Genomic DNA, 17,612 nt, shown 5'->3' with positions numbered 1-17,612 from the left:
TACAAAGCCTTAAACGAGTTTATTTACATGGCAAGAGCCTAAATCCATGAATATGACTATGGCATCAGAATTTGACAAGATGTAAACACTACCTACATGGAAATGTACTATTTTATGGAATGGTTCATATTGGTGAATAATATTTACATTAAGTCTATAACTTTGATTCATTGGCTTACTCTCAATTCATTAAAGCAGTGTTACTGTCCATCAAATATAATGTTACACCAATAATATATATTGTACAATGGTGGAATGTGCATGTCCAAGTTGGTTGTTGCTGGCAGAGGCAGGTATAAAATGTAAAACGGTTCCAATGAAAGTCAAAGTTTGGAATCATGCATTCAATGTACACAATTTCTGTACAAAGCATTTTATTTACTTAGTGTGAAATAAACAAGCACAGACAGGTTCATAGAAATCTTGAAGGAGGAGGTCATTCTAAAAACTACATTGCTATTCCCTACTCTGGATATGGGTTCAGTAACTCGAAAATACAGGTTCAGTAACTTTCTGCTCAACCCATGTTGTATTTGAATAATGCTACAGATGTGCAACAAATATTGGCATGCGTGTACAAACGAAGGACAGATTGGTTTTGTTTACACAAAACTAGCTGTCATACCTCTGAGTCACCAGAACTATGTGTGCAGATAACTGTTACTTCTGATAAAATGATCAATTGAACTGGTTAAACTATTCCAGACCAAATATCACTTACAAGGTGTAGATTTACTTTAAAGGTAGAGTAGACCATTTGAATATATATCCAAAAAGTAACCGCCCAAATTATTGTTAAAAAGCTTACTTGGTTTAAAGATAGTAATGGCACTAAACTCCCTGTGAAATTATTCCTTCTGGCATGCTGTCATTTTGAAGAAAACAATAATAAAAAGGTCATTCCCAAAGATGCATCAAGTGACACATGTTTGGAAATTTCCGCTGGCAGTTGGTTTGTAATCCATGAATGGGTGCAAGCGCGTTGACATGACGCACACGTGGCTGCTTTTATAAATGAGAATCGTCAGTTCAGTGTATGACATAACGTAGCAACAATCGGCTGATTGGGAATCATGTCCCGAATGTTGATTTCCGGGTGTGTCATGACTCGGCGTCTTTTAAATTGAAATCGAGATATCCAGAATATTGTGTTTTCTAGAAATATACAGCATTCACAGAGCCAACACTTGATCAGGTTATTTGTTAAATTCCTTCTAGATTTTAAACATTTTTGTTGCTTCCAAAAAAAAAAAAAATCTACATTTAATATATCCATAATTAGTTTTGTTTACGTTGGGTACCAGTCTTAAAACACATCTGGTCCTTTTCTGAAGCTGCTGGTCTTATGACAACATTCAACTCATGTGAATGGAATGTTGGTTCATAATAAGATTACCCACAAGTTGAGTGTTGATGCTGGCTACCAGTCATCTTCTGAAGATATTGGATAGAGCATTCTGGAGTATGTTAGTTGATGCTAGGTACAACGTTGAAATAGACCTGGTTTTCTTGCGACTGTTGGTCCACGGATGCCATCAGGATGTCTGTTATCTCCCTGACCAGATCCTCAAAGGTTGGCCGATCCACCGGACTTGCGGACCAACAGTTCATCATGATCTGATACCTGGCCAATATACGATGTCAGTAAAAAACATGTATGAATAGTTGCCCCGCTATCTGTTTTTGAAACAAGTTTTGATGATTTAAATGGCTCTCTGTCAATCTTATCCTATACACCGAAATAATCCCAACTAGATCACACACCTTTAGATCCCTGGATGATCCTATACTATAGTTTGTCCCCAAAAAAACTGTCCGTCTGACTATTTTAGAAATAACTACAAAACCATGAGGTCAATTTTGAAAATGTTTGATTGTGCAGATACTCCTCAGCCTTGGCCCAAACCCCTATGAGTTTCATTTAATTTCAGTCAGGCATCACTACACAATTATCAATTGATCACAACAACATTTTTGGACACTGTGACCAAGTTCCTTGCCTTAATCAATTTCTGTGCTGTGTCATGTAAGCTGTGTAAAATCCTACATGTTGTGAAAAGGGCTGCAGTTGGGATTGGAATCATTTGCCTGGCTATCAGTCATCATGGCAAGACATCAGTTTAATGCTCAAGGGCAAATGATTCCAATCCCAAACCACATCAGCCTTTTTTCACAACATGCAGGATTTACACAGCTTACATACCTCAGTACTGAAATTTCTTAAGGCATGGGACTTGGTCACAGTGTCCAAAAATGTTGTTGTGATCAATTGAGAACTGTGCAGTGATGCGTGACTGGAATTAAATGAAACTCAGAGGAATTGAGGGCAAGGCCTCAATCCCTGGAGTATTTGCACAATCAAACATTTTCAAATTGAAGTCATGGTTTTGTAGTTACACTTTGGGACATGCTGTATATGAAAGTGTAATTCGATGTAAATGTCGGTCTATACTAAAAAAGTTTCAGTGATAAAACAATGACAGATTCACACTGCTGGTAATAAATGTTAGAATTTTTAAAAACTGTTTTCAAACAGAAACTTTTTTAAAAATGTCTAAAACACAAAACTGTTATATTCAAGACTTATCTTGACAATTTTAGATTCTGAAAAATGATGTTTCCCCATGCTAATAAAGACCTCCTGTTCATGTTAGACTGATATTTTAAGCACCGCCCACTGCGCACCTAGGCAACCAATGCATGCTCCTCTGCAATGCCACACTGCATGTTCCAGCTGTGCACATCATATGCATGTGCAGCATGCATGTCAGACTTGTGTGCACGCATGTTGGACATGAGTCACGCCCGTGATTGGTCCAAACACCATGGGGTGGGGCTTAATGTATCAGTCTGTTGGATTTCAGTGTGTAGCCAGTGAAAGGGACAGTAACTTGGGAACCTACACATGGTCTGGGCAATGCAATGGCTGGTGCAGTCTGCGGCCTCTCTGTAAGTAGGAACTGATATCCCAGTTATCCACAGAAGGATATGGAGTCATGCCACGGGTTAGAAACTCCCACATCACCACACCAAATGACCACTGCAGAGGAGAAAAGGGTGATCAAGAACCAATAAGGATATCATCTTGGCCTGCAGGCAAGGGTGTTCAGCAGATGTACCCATTTTCAAACAATACATGAGTGACATGCCTTGGTCAATTTGGCCACTAAACATCATGCTCACCAAGCTTAAATATCTCATGTATATATACTTGTATCTCATGCAGAATTCATTGGTCAATTGGCAATGAATCAGCATTGCGATGCCCCCTTCCAAATTGGGCTTGAGCATTGTGTGGTTGTTTTAGTTCTAGTCCTCAGGATGTACATTTCTACATCTTTACCTCTCTGGTGAGGCCTCACTTCCTTGCTCTGTTTGATGTGCTGCCATCACAGGACTCTAGTTTAAGAGCAACTTAATATTTTGACATCATTAGAAATATGCTGTTGGAGTTAATGTTGGAGGGTTGGAATTTCTTGGAAATTTCAATTTAATACTAAAGATGAGGCAAAAGTAAAGCCAGGGTTTGTTTTGTTGGGGGAGGGGATGAAGCTCTGCAAATCCATCTTGCTGCTTAACACAATGTGAACTTCATACATGTAGGCATTAGTTTCATTTGTTGGCATGTCAAGGTCATGTTCTGTAAAGTGCAAGAAATACAAACAAATAGGCCTACACTGTGTTTGATGCTAACAACATGTACATTTACTCAAGTACTATCGAGTGGAGGCCTTAACATTTGCTGTGTTGTGCAGATTCCAAAAAGAACAATGCTATGAATATACCACATCAGTCTTAGTGTTGTAGACATTCCTCTCCAGACTTTCCAGTGCCATCCATCTGACAGGCAGCTTAGCTGTCTTATCCTTAGCACTGTAGTAATCCCTTTCATACAGGTCTCGAGACAGGCCAAAATCGGCAATCTTGACTCGCAGGTTGTCATCCAACATGCAGTTCCTGGCCGCCAGGTCTCGATGGACAAATTTCCGGTTGGCTAGGTAGGCCATTCCCTCTGCGACTTGCCGACAAAATTCAAGCAGGTCTCTGGCTGTTAGCTCCTGCACTCGTTCATTTGAATGGAAGAACAAGGAGAGTTGTAATGGCAATTCAGTTGAAAAATAACACTACATGCATCAGGAAGTGACAAAAAGAACTTTCCAAGGATGTAGATGGGCTCTGGCATTTTTGCAAGAAATGTCAGGCTTACAGGAAAAGAATATCACAGCAACTTTAAAATGCAGGAAATCCTGTGTTAAAGCATCAAGACAGTGGAGGCTCTGAGGACTTGGCTAGCATTCAGAAAAGACTCAGAAGACAATGGAAACTGACACAGTGACAGGGTGCCAAACCTTGTATTAAATTGCACACAATTCCATGCACAAAATTCCATCAAACTTATATATAAAAAAATGAACACAAAAAAATTGCAATTTATAATTTAAAGGATAAACAAAATGGAATATTATTTAGATGGTTGCAGTGTTTATGCCCATCCAAAGTCTGTATTTTGCTTTGTTCAATTGAAAATCAACAGACAAAAAATCAGAGAGATTGAAGACAGTCTCACATTTTTGGGGTCCCGTATGTAGGTTAGCAGATCTCCATGCTTCATGAATGGCAGCACAACAAGTGGCATATTATTGCTATTGATACAAACACCAATCAGCTCCAAGACGTGAGGATGCTTGAAGTCCTTCATCATGATGCCCTCCCGTAAGAAGTTAGTGACATCTTCCTGCTCCCCCCGCAGTAAGGACTTGATGGCAACAGGGAAGGAGGTACCATCCTGCCATACCTTGCCCTGGTATACACAACCAAAATGACCTGTGCAAAACACACAAACCAACAGGCAATTAACTTGCCTTTTGCCTCAGAAATCAGACAAATTAATGAGATGACCTCACTTATGCCACTTGACAAATTCTAACGCAAGAAACACTGTGAGGATTTGAAATATGAATATTTCACTCTGAAACAAGGCTTATCTACAGGAACACTGCATATCCTGGTTGACCTGGTCTGACATTTGATATTCTTTATGATTTGATTTTATCCTACTGCTGCCAAGATTGAACGGTGTCTGACTTGGCTCTCATTGTATGGGAGAGAGAGGGACAGTGCGGCACAAGTTAAATAAATACAGTTGAGACATTCACTACCCTGCACCTGATTTCACAAAGCGCTGCGACATGTCGCAACTCGAGTTACGATTTGTTACACGTCGCAACTCGCGACGCGTCGTATAATCCATTTCACGAAAGTTGCGATGTGTTGAACACTTCGTAAGTTGCTTGACAACGGCTTAAAACACGTCGCAAGTTACGACATGTCTAGAGGTCGTCGCAAAATAAGAAGAGTCCGTTTTTAGCCAGTTTTGTGCCATAAACATTACATAAACGAGATATTAATACCGAGGCAAGGTGTGTAAAGTTCTAAATAGAAAATTCATTGAACAATTATGAATTACCCTAGAATATTGCAGTTGAAATTCCAAAGTAGCTACACAGTCCACTGAGAGCTCGTTTTCGTTTCAAATTGCATCGCACCGCCGCCATTTTGTCCTACGTGTTAACAAATTTCGAGCGGAGATCCGACGACTCTTTGTTGAATACCAGACGACTATTTACTGTATGCTGACTTAATACATAAAACAGTCACCGAGTTGTGCTATAAATACACATACGATGCGTCGCACTTACGACGCGTTTTGTGAAATGGATCGCAGGACGCGTCGCAGCTGCGACGCATCCTAGGGATACGATGCGTCGCATCGCTGCGACGCATAGTAAGTTACGAAGAGTTTCGTGAAATCGGGTGCTGTAGCTGCTAATTCCCCCCCCCCCCCCGAGATAACTGGGACCATTCTTTGTAGTAGGACTAAACTGTAACACATGTGATACACTGTGGTCTACATGCTTCAAAACAAGCCACAACCATATGATGCGCACAGGTGATACATCAGTACGATACATTACACTATACCAAATGGTCATACTCACAAAACATATTTGGCATAATACATTGCCAAGGTTCACACCTTAAAATTATACATGGGGTACACACTTGCATGCTCTGTGGGTCTGTCATTACAGAACAAAAGCAGGAAGTAAATATTGGAGTGCATTGAGAAGAGAGAATTCCCACAACCCTGGGTATATTAAGACCCAAGACTAGATAGGCTCTGCTTTACTGGTGATGGGTGGCATACTGTAGTACATGATTCTGACCTTGACCGACCATATCTCCTTGCTTGAGGTTATCTTCATTGATGAGAACCTCACTAATCTGCATGGCTAGATCCTTATGAATGACCTCCAACAGTGGTCTGTTCTCATCAGGGATACCAGCAAAGGCAGACTCTGCTGACGATGAAGGTGTTCTCATGTAATCTAATTGACCAATAATTAGGGAGGAAAACAAATTGTGTCATGTTAGATAAATCGGAGTAAATTACAAGGTTTGTAGAAAGGTAGGAGATCTGAGGTTACATGCAATATGTATATATTGATTTATGTGTCGTTCCAAAACAAACATTATCTTCACTTTTCAAACTCTATGTGATCTGTTCTTCTTTGCAAGAATATGAAAAGTCATTCACACTTACTGTCCAATTAAAAATTAAAGTTGGTATATACATGTTTTTTTTCTAAATTTCGATTTTCTTTTCCAAATGAAATTTAAAGGCATATAATTTCCTGAAACAAATACATTTCCTTGTTTGTTTTGCAGGCCTTTATCCCAGTTTTATAACGTGGTTTTAAACGGCGCGCTTCAGTTCAGAAATTGCGCACACTATCCAGAACGAATTAGGAGTGTCCCGCTCTTAATTCAAAAGTTGAAATTAATTAATTGATTACTTGTCGTGGGCCGATTTTTTGTGTGATGTCTCATTGGAAAGCTCATAACTAATTGTAACGCTAGAAAATTATCAATTGGATTTGAACATCTGTTTTTCAAGGTGCCACACCCAGAAAGCATGTATACACCAGCTTCAACATAGGTTATAATCAAACTAAACTAGGATGTACAATGTCACAACTGTTTTACTGTGTCACATTTTTTATGTGTATCAGAATATAATAAAAACATAAAACCATTAGATGGAATGAAAACTTAAAACAATTAACCTGGTTAGAATCCTCAAACTCAAACAAATGACATGGAAAGAAAATTTGAAAATGACATATTAACTATTGTTCTATTGGAGACTTTGAAATGCTCAGAAGCTGGTAATTACTGCCATCGGTTTGTTTTTTTATAAAACTTAAGGTAATGTCATTTGAGTACATTTAAAAATAACTATTTATGGAAAACGAGACTGCCATAAATATGAGAAACAAGTGTTAGTACAAGTACCAAAAAATGTACTCAAGTACGAGTACCAATACAAGTACAAACTGCTGCTGATGTATGTGACCGAAAACAAATGTAGAACTAATGTTATGAACTAAACAAATAAGACTTATTATTGATGGGCAAAGAAACTGTAGTAGCACTTTTGCAATCTTGGAACCACCCTGTTAGAGTTTCAACACTTTTAACAAACTTTACTGGCCTGCCCTACTCTATTAGCCATTTAAATATTGAAATTTCTTCACATGTATAAGGTTTTTATCTAAAAACAAAGATAGATTTACTAGATGTACTATGAAGCAGCAAATGAAAGGATCATGTAAACATGGATTCAAATGAATAAAAACAAATGTCGTTGATGAAAAAGAAACAAGAAACCAAATCGGTAGCCAAACCTGGTTAGTTGCCTACTCTGCCCATGCAAGGAAAAGGAGAGAAAGACACTCACTGTTGAGACGTGTGAAAGCAGGCATAACCCTAGCCTCAGCAGACTCACCACCTGTGCTGCTGGTCTGACGAAACATGATAGACGGCGCTATCACCCCTGCTGCCAAGTCTGGGCCTTCCTCTTTGGACTGCTGACGGACACGCCATACAACAATGAAGACGATGATACAGACGACGATTAAGATGACTATGACAATGGCATACCATGGGAAAGGTCGAGGGTCAATCTTCATGTAGCCAATCACAGTTGAGCTGGATGCCACCTGAAGCTGCAGGGGGGATAGGAGAGCATGATGAGAGGGGGCAATGACCGAAGTAGTCAATAACAGCCAAGCATGGAATTCAACTATTGGAAGACAACTCAAAGCATCTTAGAAATCATTGGTTTATTAATAAATCCTTGAACCTGTGAACATTTCCTTTTTTTTGTCAATTATCTCCTACATGTAAACAAGTTATACTGTCTTAATTATTTTGATAATCTAAAAATGGATGATTTCAATATTCTTTAGGGAGCTATGTATTCATTTAAACATGAAATATTTGAAGTGATGGGTTAAAAATTGAACACTACAAATTATGTGAAAAATTGCAGAAACATTTACGTAATATTGTTTTTGGAAACTTTCATTTTCAATATTGTGATTTTATGCTTTCTGTGCAAAAGAAATGTTGGTAAAAAAATACTTCTGTCTTGATATGTTAGAAGGAAATGTACAATTTTTGTTAACTATGGAATTTGCAAGATACTGCACCTTTAAAACGACGTCTTTCAATAAAACAAAATGTACTTGAACCTCGTACATACCTGAACCTCGTACATACCTGAACCTCGTACATACCTGAACCTCGTACATACCTGAACCTCGTACATGTACATACCTGAACCTCGTACATACCTGAACCTCGTACATACCTGAACCTCGTACATACCTGAACCTTGAACATAACTGAACCTTGTACATACCTGAACCTTGTACATACCTGAACCTTGTACATACCTGAACCTTGTACATACCTGAACCTCGTACATACCTGAACCTCGTACATACCTGAACCTCCTACATACCTGAACCTTGTACATACCTGAACCTTGTAGCCAAGAGGATCTTGCACAGCCTGACTCATGTCTGGGATCTCACAAGTTAATGCATCTGCTTTGAGGTCAATGACCTCACACACTGTACCACCAATTGTTATCTGGATGTCTGCAGGTGTCAGGGCAAGGTTCACATCTTTACCCTGGTCAGATCAAACAAAATTATTTCACTTACATGTATGATTGGTGTTGAAAAGTACCGTATACACTAACTCAGAGTTTAAACCCAAATTAAGTAAACATTTTAATAAGTTAATACATGAATACTTACACTCAAGCACATATTCTTGCACTGTATTTCTGGGCAAATCTGGTACTACAGTACTCATGCTTATATCTGTAGATGCTGCATATTCAACTCACCATGAGTATACAGTCAGATCCATTGTCATGAGTGTGTGTATGAGTGTGAGTATTAAGTTACCATGGATATGAGTATGAAATATCCACAAGTACAAGCAGCTTTCCATATACGAGCACATTTTGATAAACACAATATTCTTAAGGACTTTTTACCATCAGATGAGGCATTAAACATATGCTAAACCCTGCTAAATCAAACAGTGGGAAAGGAGTTCTTACCTGTAAGATACCTCTCAAAATAAGTTCATTTCAGTGGGAAAACATTAATGTGAGTACAATTACAAGTACGAGCACTTTGTCATGAGTTTGAGTACGAGTACGAGTACAACACTGCTGTGATGAGTCTTTGGTCAATGTGTTCCAACGTTCCTATTCAGGTTCCAATTCTCATCCTTAAGTTCATGACATTTCTGTGAACTTAACCCCATTCTTCTACGTATAACTCTTGGGAGTAATGGGTTCTTAGTTTAGTCCTAATCACAAAGTTCTGGACTTTATATTTTGAGTAATCTTGCTTTAACTCAATATGGTAATGATCATTCAAAGTATTCAAACTGTGAGCATGCACTCACAAGCCATGCAAGCATCCATGCCACTATTAACAATGTGTATTTTTCATCACCCACCTTAATGGTCAGAGTAGAACTGCCTTCTTTCACCACAATGACCTCATTCTTCCCAGAAAATGGGTAAAACACAGGATTGGGGTAAAACAGGAACTCGGTAGTGTTGCTATTGGTTGATGACAGGACTGCGGGCCTACTATCAAGGTAAAATACAACCTCTGCCCTGACTGGCTGAGTGGAAGTGGCCCCGGATGCTGATTGGCTGACATCAGGTGACATACATTTTATGTACATGACTATGTTTTCATTTGAGATGATGGTACACTCCTGTGTATGGTAAAAAAAAACCACCACTTTATGGAAATGTAACATTGGCACAGTGACAAAAAGTAAGGGTCCTTGAAATTCCATGTTTTCTCTTTCACAAAATTGGTCCTTGTTAGAAATCACAAAGTCCTTGATACTACATTTATATGCAACTTGAAAAATATTGATTTTCTGATGTATTCAATTTGCTTGTAGCTTATCATATAATTGCCCCAGATTTTTTTTCTCCAAAAGGCCTTTTCACAAATGTAGCTGGAAAGGTAACTAGTTAAAATATTCACGCTTGCAAACAAAACCACCCAAATTTCCTGGTGTGGAAATGTAAGTACATACCGTTGAGTATTTATTATATTTCTCCATGGCTATATCTTCACTGCTTATGGTGATCTGCATCTTGGGAACTTGCAAATACTCCAGATTCTCACCAAACACTATAATTGCTTGTCCGCCACTAGACATGACAAAGAAACAGAGGTTTAATGCATTTTTCCCCACCATTCAAGTCATCATAAAACAACTAGTGAACACAGTGACACAATTACAGCAACTGCTGGAAGCACTGTGAACCGTGTATGTAAAAGAAACAGTAATTTAATAATCATAACAAAACTCAGGAACATGTTGATGGAAGATTAGCAATTTGAATGCAACAATACAGAGTATGGTGCTTGCGTTCAGTAAACAGCCCCTGAATGAGTCCACAGAACCATTCTCAAAGTCACTAATACTAGGTGCAAGGTCCGAGTACAGCCCCAGGTTCTGTAGGCTATCCTGAGTCGCAAGTAAAAAAAAATTATTTCAATACTACACTAAATAAATCTTTGAATTTACAATTTTGAAGATTTCATGACACTTCTTTATAACGATGCAATAGATACAGATTCTTATCTAGAATGAGAACAGTACTGGGAAAATACAACATTTGCAAACATCAAAAAATAAAACTACCAAATCATTTTGAAATACCTTGCTGGACTGTTAGTGAATGACAGAGTAAAGCATCCTGTAAAATCATGGCACCTGGTATACTGTCATTTTCAAGAAAAGTGGTATTTTTGTATCAATTTCCAACGCTGGTCGGCCAACCAGGCTTTTTTTCAAATACTGGCCCCAATTGACCATCGCACTTGTTTGCAATCGATTACACACCTATGAATGGGTACAAGCCAGCTAGACTGGTTCCCTGACCTTACAATTCCCCAATGTATGTAAACTGCTCTGTTTCTTCTTATATGGAGTCAGGGAACCAGACTACAGGAAAATGATTATTTTTCTTGGTTTTTATTGCATTTTCGAACCCAAAACCTCAAAAAAGTCAGTGTAAGGCCAAAAAAAAAAATATTCGGTCTCTGGTCAGACCAAAGTTCCGGAATTGATGCGGCCACGCAGCTTTATTTTTTTTCTTCAAGCTTGGATTGTACAGACAAGGTGGGTACTATTTTGCTTTTTTGGTGTCCTCATGTACATTGGTGTCCTCCATAATTTGCCTTGGTGCTTTCGATCATTTGCCTTGGTGCAATTTCCCATTCCTTGGTGCTCTTTGGTAAAAAAAATTGAGGTGCGGAAATAGAGGGCGCTGTTGGAGCTACCGCGGAACATTTTTGAAAAAAAAAAGATCGACGCGCATGATTAAAATCGAGGCGCGCGCTGACCAGAGACCGACTTATTTTTTTTTTGGCCTAACTATATTTGCTATATATTTACAACCCTCCAATTCCATCCATTTCTGAAAATTACAGCAAAAGCAAATGATGTATATTCCCTTTAAAAGTCAAACAGGTTGACGTGTACAGATATGGAGACTGAATTTCAAAGGTTAGATCACATGCAAGGTACACGCCCATCATAGACTAGTCCATTTTTTTCCATTTAAACACCCCCCCCCCTCCAAAAAAGAAGACAGCACTAGATTAGATAGATTTCCGGGATAGACAAGGCAAAACAAACAATTAGTGGTATATTGAATTGAAGACTTTGTCACACATGTTATGGCTTTTTCATCCACACATGCCGCCACAATATTTATTTATAGCCAGCATGCTATAATAAACTTTTTTTTCCCTTAAAGTGAAGAGATACAACAAAAGCTAAAGAATGCTACCTGGCAAACGTACCTGACAACTGCCTTGTTAGGTGTGAAACTTGTCAATGTGGGATCACTGACATAAGTGAACTGTTGAGGGCTGGACCTTGTGATGTCGTCAATCTTCACTTCAACTTTCCCACTTGCAGTGACAGAAGTTGATGTGGTAAGACATGTCAATGTGCTCATACTTGTGCTACAGGAAGAGGGGAGATGTCAAATACCAAACAAGTTAAGTTATTCATCCCAGCATACTCTTGTATGGGAAATATAAATTGGCATCATAGGCTTTGGTAATTGGTGTCAATAGTCCTGTCATAATAATGATAACGGCTGAATTTCTAGCTCAACCAATTATGATTCCGCAAGTCAATTTTCATGTCACAATCACTGTTAATCTGATCAATTTTTCTTTTTGTCAGATTTCTCTGAGATATAACTAAAACCTTTGCTAATGACTAATTATGCAGCGAAAGATTTAACTATCCGATTTACAGACAAAAAGGGCACAGGAAAACCGTTTTATTTCAAACTCGGATTACAGATTTGTTGGGTCCCTGGGTCAGGTAGCGAGTGGGGAAAACCAAAAGAACATGCAGAACAAAAGCTTTCCAGTACGTACACGTCATGTGTCCCGTCCAATGGGCTCTGGAATGTGGTAAATAAGCACCCTCTCTTGTTCACATACAAAGCCCATTGAGTTCAGTAAAGAAAATCAGACTTCCAATTTTACTGAAATTGATAGACCAGATTTTGAGAAAACCGTGTTTAATTACACTCACGGAATGGTCAAGGGTCAGGTTGCTAAAAATAAACAGGCCACATCCTAAGCCATCAGACAATGCCAAAATGTTGCAGGAACCAACACCATGGATTAGTATGATAAAAGGCTGTGCTTTACCAACCTTTCAACATTACAAGTTCTTCCCTGTACAGTGACACTGATGTTATTGCCAGCATTCAATCCATTGCCAGTGATGGTAAGTAATGTCCCTCCAGATTGCCCACCATACATAGGGTCAATGTTGGTGATTACAGGATCCTGAGAAAAAGCAACACAAAACAATACCAAACTTGTCTGCATATGTTTGTTGTATTGACTCTGACAATCTGTTCTTCAGCAAGCATTTTGTATTTAAACAACCACATACTTTTTCTCATAAACAACTATGAGCGCCGAAATGGCAGCCGTGCTAAGGCCAGGGTAATATTGGAGTGCCAGGAGCGTCACTTCATGACGGTCATGAACGCTAGATACAAGAAGCCAATAGTTTTATCATTATGTATGTGACTGTCTTGTTTATTATCTTATTTCCAACCATTTCCACCCTGCTCTTTATTAATGTGTGTTTGTGTTGCTTCTATTTTGAAAACAAATAATGAGAACCATCATGCTTATGTAGTGTCATGCTGACCTCAGATTAACTCAAAAGTATGTCTGGGGAATAATGCATGAGATTGTCTTGAGATTGTGTTTCTTTCAATAGTGCAGTATCAGGTTATCAGGAGTCAGGTTGGCGTAGCGGTTCTTTCCTCGCCTTCCACTGCTGTGACCCAGGTTCAAATCCTGCCTGGGCCAATATGTGGATTAGGTTTCCAGTCCCTAAATGATTTTGTGGGTTTTCCCCAGAATATTCTTCTGGGGTTTTCCTCCCACCTCTAAAACTGTAATTTCTTCCGACTGTCTCCTCTCTACAGGATTCTTCAGGCTTGCGAGATACAGTGCTTAGGGTGCTCTTGAGGAATGCTTGGTTTCATTACCAGAAAAATACAAGAATAAAATGCAAAAGCTATAACAATATTGAACGAGTCAAAGACGAGCGCAATATTGTTATAGTGAATGCAATATATTCTTGTGTCCCCGATATAAAAGCCATCCAATATTATTATTATTATTATTGTTTAGATCAGGCTGACTTGATCTGCAAGAATACAATTCAGGATACTGTCTTTTTTCTTTTATTTCATAGAATATTCTTCGCTTACCAAAGAAAATTTTGCGCAAGATTTTTGCTCGAAGCGGCCATTGTGATGACAACAGTGCGCGTATACACTGCTGCACGCTGCGTACGTCCGCGTGCAACAAAACTACGTGCTATGTTCTATTTACCGGTTGAAAACTGTCAACTGTTCTACGCTCTTGATTATGTAAAAATAATGTTGTTGGCCTTTTTTGTAGTTTAGTCACTTAATTTCAAGGGATCTTCTGTAAGAAATCCCCCCCCCCCAAATGCACTGACTTTATAAAAAAGATGTAACATGAGTTACCATGGATGTGCCCATAAACATGGCTAACCTTCACTTGACTCATTGAAAAATAAACAAGCCTATTTCCGCTTCTTATGGGGTTCAGTGTTGGAGGAATAAACATTTTTCTTTGACTCAAACAAATTCGCATTTTCCAGCACCTGCTTACCACATATGTGAAATTGAAGTCTGGTGCCGATGAGACAGTGTCATTCACTCTGTATGACAAACTGTCATCATAGACCTCAATCTTAGCTTCAATGGGTCCGATGCTAGGTGATGACACTTCAGATGTGACACACACAATCCTAAAAAAAAAAAAAAAAAAAAAAAAAAAAAAAATCAACGGCATTTTGGGGTATCATGGGCTTCATGTGCGAAAAAAGAGAGTTTTTTTTTTACCTCTTTCGAGACCCCATTGGACAGGATGCATGGTTCCTGTGCATATACCACAAAGTATGAACGACTTATCTAATTCTAAATGTGCTCAAAGTGATAGCGTCTTTGCGTGAGCATAAGGCGTTGTCGGCAATGCGTTCTAATGTCTCTCCCAGTGGTCTACCCCAATTCTCCCTTTCTTACCTTTGAGGGGGGTACTTGTGCACAGAGCCCATATATAGAGCAATATATAATAGAAATGGTGGCTGCACTGTGTTAGTTCCAGAGCATTTCAGCAACAATTTTACAATGGACCACAAGTGCACACAGTGGATCCCAAGCTTGCTGCAGATGATAAGGCTTAATTCTAGGCAATGCAGTTTTTTGCATATAAAAACTGGGAAAAAGTAAATACAGTGTATAGTTTTAAAGTAGAAAAGGAACACGACAGTTAACACTAGGTGTTCAAGATCCAAACCAAAGCTTTGAACTACTTTGTTGGTTGCTAGCTGAATTTTATTTACTCTTTCACTTTTGTATTAAACCTAGAATACCTGACACAATGAGGTTTACATTTCTGACATTATGTCACCGTTACAAATGTTAAGTGTGACTTTGTGTCTGAAACGTAAACTTCGTTTGGAACAAAACTGTTTCAGGCTTGGCTCAAAGTGTTTTGTAAAAGGACAAGCATTTTAAAAGTCTGGGATGCAATTTTAGCAAGGCTTCTTTAAAAATAAAAAAAAATGTGAACAAAGAATCTTACGGTTAATGAAAGTGAGTCCCAAATGAGAAGTGAGGATATTTTGTGGTTATTAGTTTTTCATACATATTGCAAGAAGCATAATGAGCATTAAAAAACAATTGATGTCATTCATCTAGCTTAAATATCAAATCAGTTTGACAGAACAAGGCATGTAGATGTTAAAAGTGAATGAAACATTGAAAGTTTGTATTGCTTTTTATGTAGCACATTTGATGTGGGGAGTAGAATGCATGAAAACTAGGTTGCAAGACTCCGAAATTGTTCCTAAATTATATTTTTGAGCACTTCTCGGCTATTAGTTGTAGAAGATTAACCCTAACCCACCTCACTCCTCCAAAATCCTCCTGGCGGTTTTGGAGGATTATAGAGGATTGAGGATGAATGGTGATTGAATCAAATGAGGATTCTGGAGGATTGAGGATGAATGGTGATTGAAGCACATGAGGATTTTGGAGGATTGAGGATGAATGCATTTGAGGCAGGACTGTCTGATGATTTTGAAGGATTTGGCGTTGGTTATCCTTCATTTAAACACGAGTGCAAAATTTTGAGATGAGGAGGATTTTGGAGGATTGAGGATGAATGCATTTTGAGGCAGGACTGTCTGACAATTTTGAAAAATTTAGGCGGAGTTGCAAAATTTTGGAGGATTTTGGAGGATTGAGGATGGTTGTAAGCAACAAGGGCTAGGGGGTTAGGGTTAATTTAAATTGGCATTTTAAATGTAAAAGAACAAACAAAAACAACATATTTTAGTAGTTCCCTAGGGATAAGAAAAATGATAGATACTCATCAGCCTTGCAAGTTTACTGCAACATAAGAGGCATTTATTGTCTTGTTCTCCTTAAAAATTTCCACTAAGACAATTGAACTTTTCAAACTGAACTTATGCTTTGAGCAAACTGCTTAGCTTTTAAAACAGCAAGGTTCCAGACCTGATGGATGATGCTTCTCTAAGTGGCACTTATAACAATTAATTATACTGTAATAGTGAAATTAGTAAAGACCTTGAAAAGGCTAAGCCATATTCCCAACAATTCCTCCAAAACATTTGAATGGATAATTATGATAGATAATTATACTCCCTACTCCCTCCCCAAGGCATCCTCAAATCCAGTTACTGTCAGTGAGGCCAATGGAAGTCAGTGTGAAAATGTGTTAATGATATTCAGGCAAGAATCAAAGTAAGCAAGTGAACTTGGCTTAGTGTAAAGATGATGTTAACATTAAAATTGTAAACACAAGGACAACTTCGTACAATTTCAATCCCTTTTCCAATCGACTCTTAAACATGTTGGTAGTGTTTGGTTAGAAAGTGATGCAGATGATGATGATTAGCTGGTAGGTAGAGATGCCGATGTTAGAAACTTGAACAGTTACCTAGAGATCTGGCTCAACTGCTGAATGACATCACAAGGCTGCCCAGCAACCTTAACCTCAGGCGGACGACTACCTGCCACAGTAAGCCCTAGATTATCACCTGTAATGGTCACTTGTGTACCGCCCTCTAATGGGCCAGCTAAGGGCGTCACCTGCAAGAAAGTAGCTCTATTTATGACTGCTATCATAAATGCTAAGACTATGCTTTATTCACTAGGACTAATCGCTGGCGAATGTTTTCTTGTTTTACAATGCTTAAGGTCTGTGTGTCCAATGCTCCTTTAAAAGTCCCTTTCATTAACAGTTTGTGCATGGTGTAAATACTAGTAGTACAGCAGATAGGTGCAGGAATTGTGCCTTTGATGATACAAGCATGGCATTTCCAGTCAGAGTATGTTTTTAAAAAGATATTTAACCACAGGGCCATTGCAGATTTGTCATGTGACCAAATATTAGTAAAATAACAAGCAATGGTGGCCATTTTCAAAATTGCTTGTTGTTTTACCTACATTTTGTCATGGCGCAAATCTACAATGGCCCTGAAGCTAAATATCTTTCTCATGACATACTCTGACTTTGAGCCAAATGCACTTTGTATCATCA

General features: G+C 38.6%; 1 protein-coding gene across 12 annotated transcripts in view; it reads right to left on the bottom strand.

The window, feature by feature from the left end:
- Positions 1-872: 872 nt before the first annotated feature.
- Positions 873-17,612, bottom strand: part of LOC119741934 (hepatocyte growth factor receptor-like) — a 31,688-nt gene continuing 14,948 nt past the window's right edge. For 10 of the 12 annotated variants that reach the window (XM_038217911.1, XM_038217919.1, XM_038217934.1 and 7 more), the window contains 13 exons: positions 17,010-17,161; positions 14,655-14,793; positions 13,144-13,280; positions 12,270-12,434; positions 10,489-10,606; positions 9,889-10,155; positions 8,887-9,042; positions 7,802-8,069; positions 6,228-6,398; positions 4,568-4,824; positions 3,786-4,058; positions 2,904-3,040; positions 873-1,624 (listed from right to left, as the gene is read on the bottom strand). In XM_038217911.1, coding sequence (XP_038073839.1) covers positions 1,468-1,624; positions 2,904-3,040; positions 3,786-4,058; positions 4,568-4,824; positions 6,228-6,398; positions 7,802-8,069; positions 8,887-9,042; positions 9,889-10,155; positions 10,489-10,606; positions 12,270-12,434; positions 13,144-13,280; positions 14,655-14,793; positions 17,010-17,161 — 2,397 coding nt within the window. In that variant the 3' untranslated portion in view covers positions 873-1,467. The remainder of the gene's footprint in view (positions 1,625-2,903; positions 3,041-3,785; positions 4,059-4,567; positions 4,825-6,227; positions 6,399-7,801; positions 8,070-8,886; positions 9,043-9,888; positions 10,156-10,488; positions 10,607-12,269; positions 12,435-13,143; positions 13,281-14,654; positions 14,794-17,009; positions 17,162-17,612) is intronic. The other 2 variants (XM_038217975.1, XM_038217983.1) reach the window with 2 other exon arrangements.

Source organism: Patiria miniata, unplaced genomic scaffold (assembly GCF_015706575.1).
Source record: "Patiria miniata isolate m_02_andy unplaced genomic scaffold, ASM1570657v1 HiC_scaffold_11, whole genome shotgun sequence".
In the NCBI taxonomy this organism is placed as follows: Eukaryota; Metazoa; Echinodermata; class Asteroidea; order Valvatida; family Asterinidae; genus Patiria; species Patiria miniata.
This window is presented reverse-complemented; position numbering and strand designations above follow the sequence as displayed.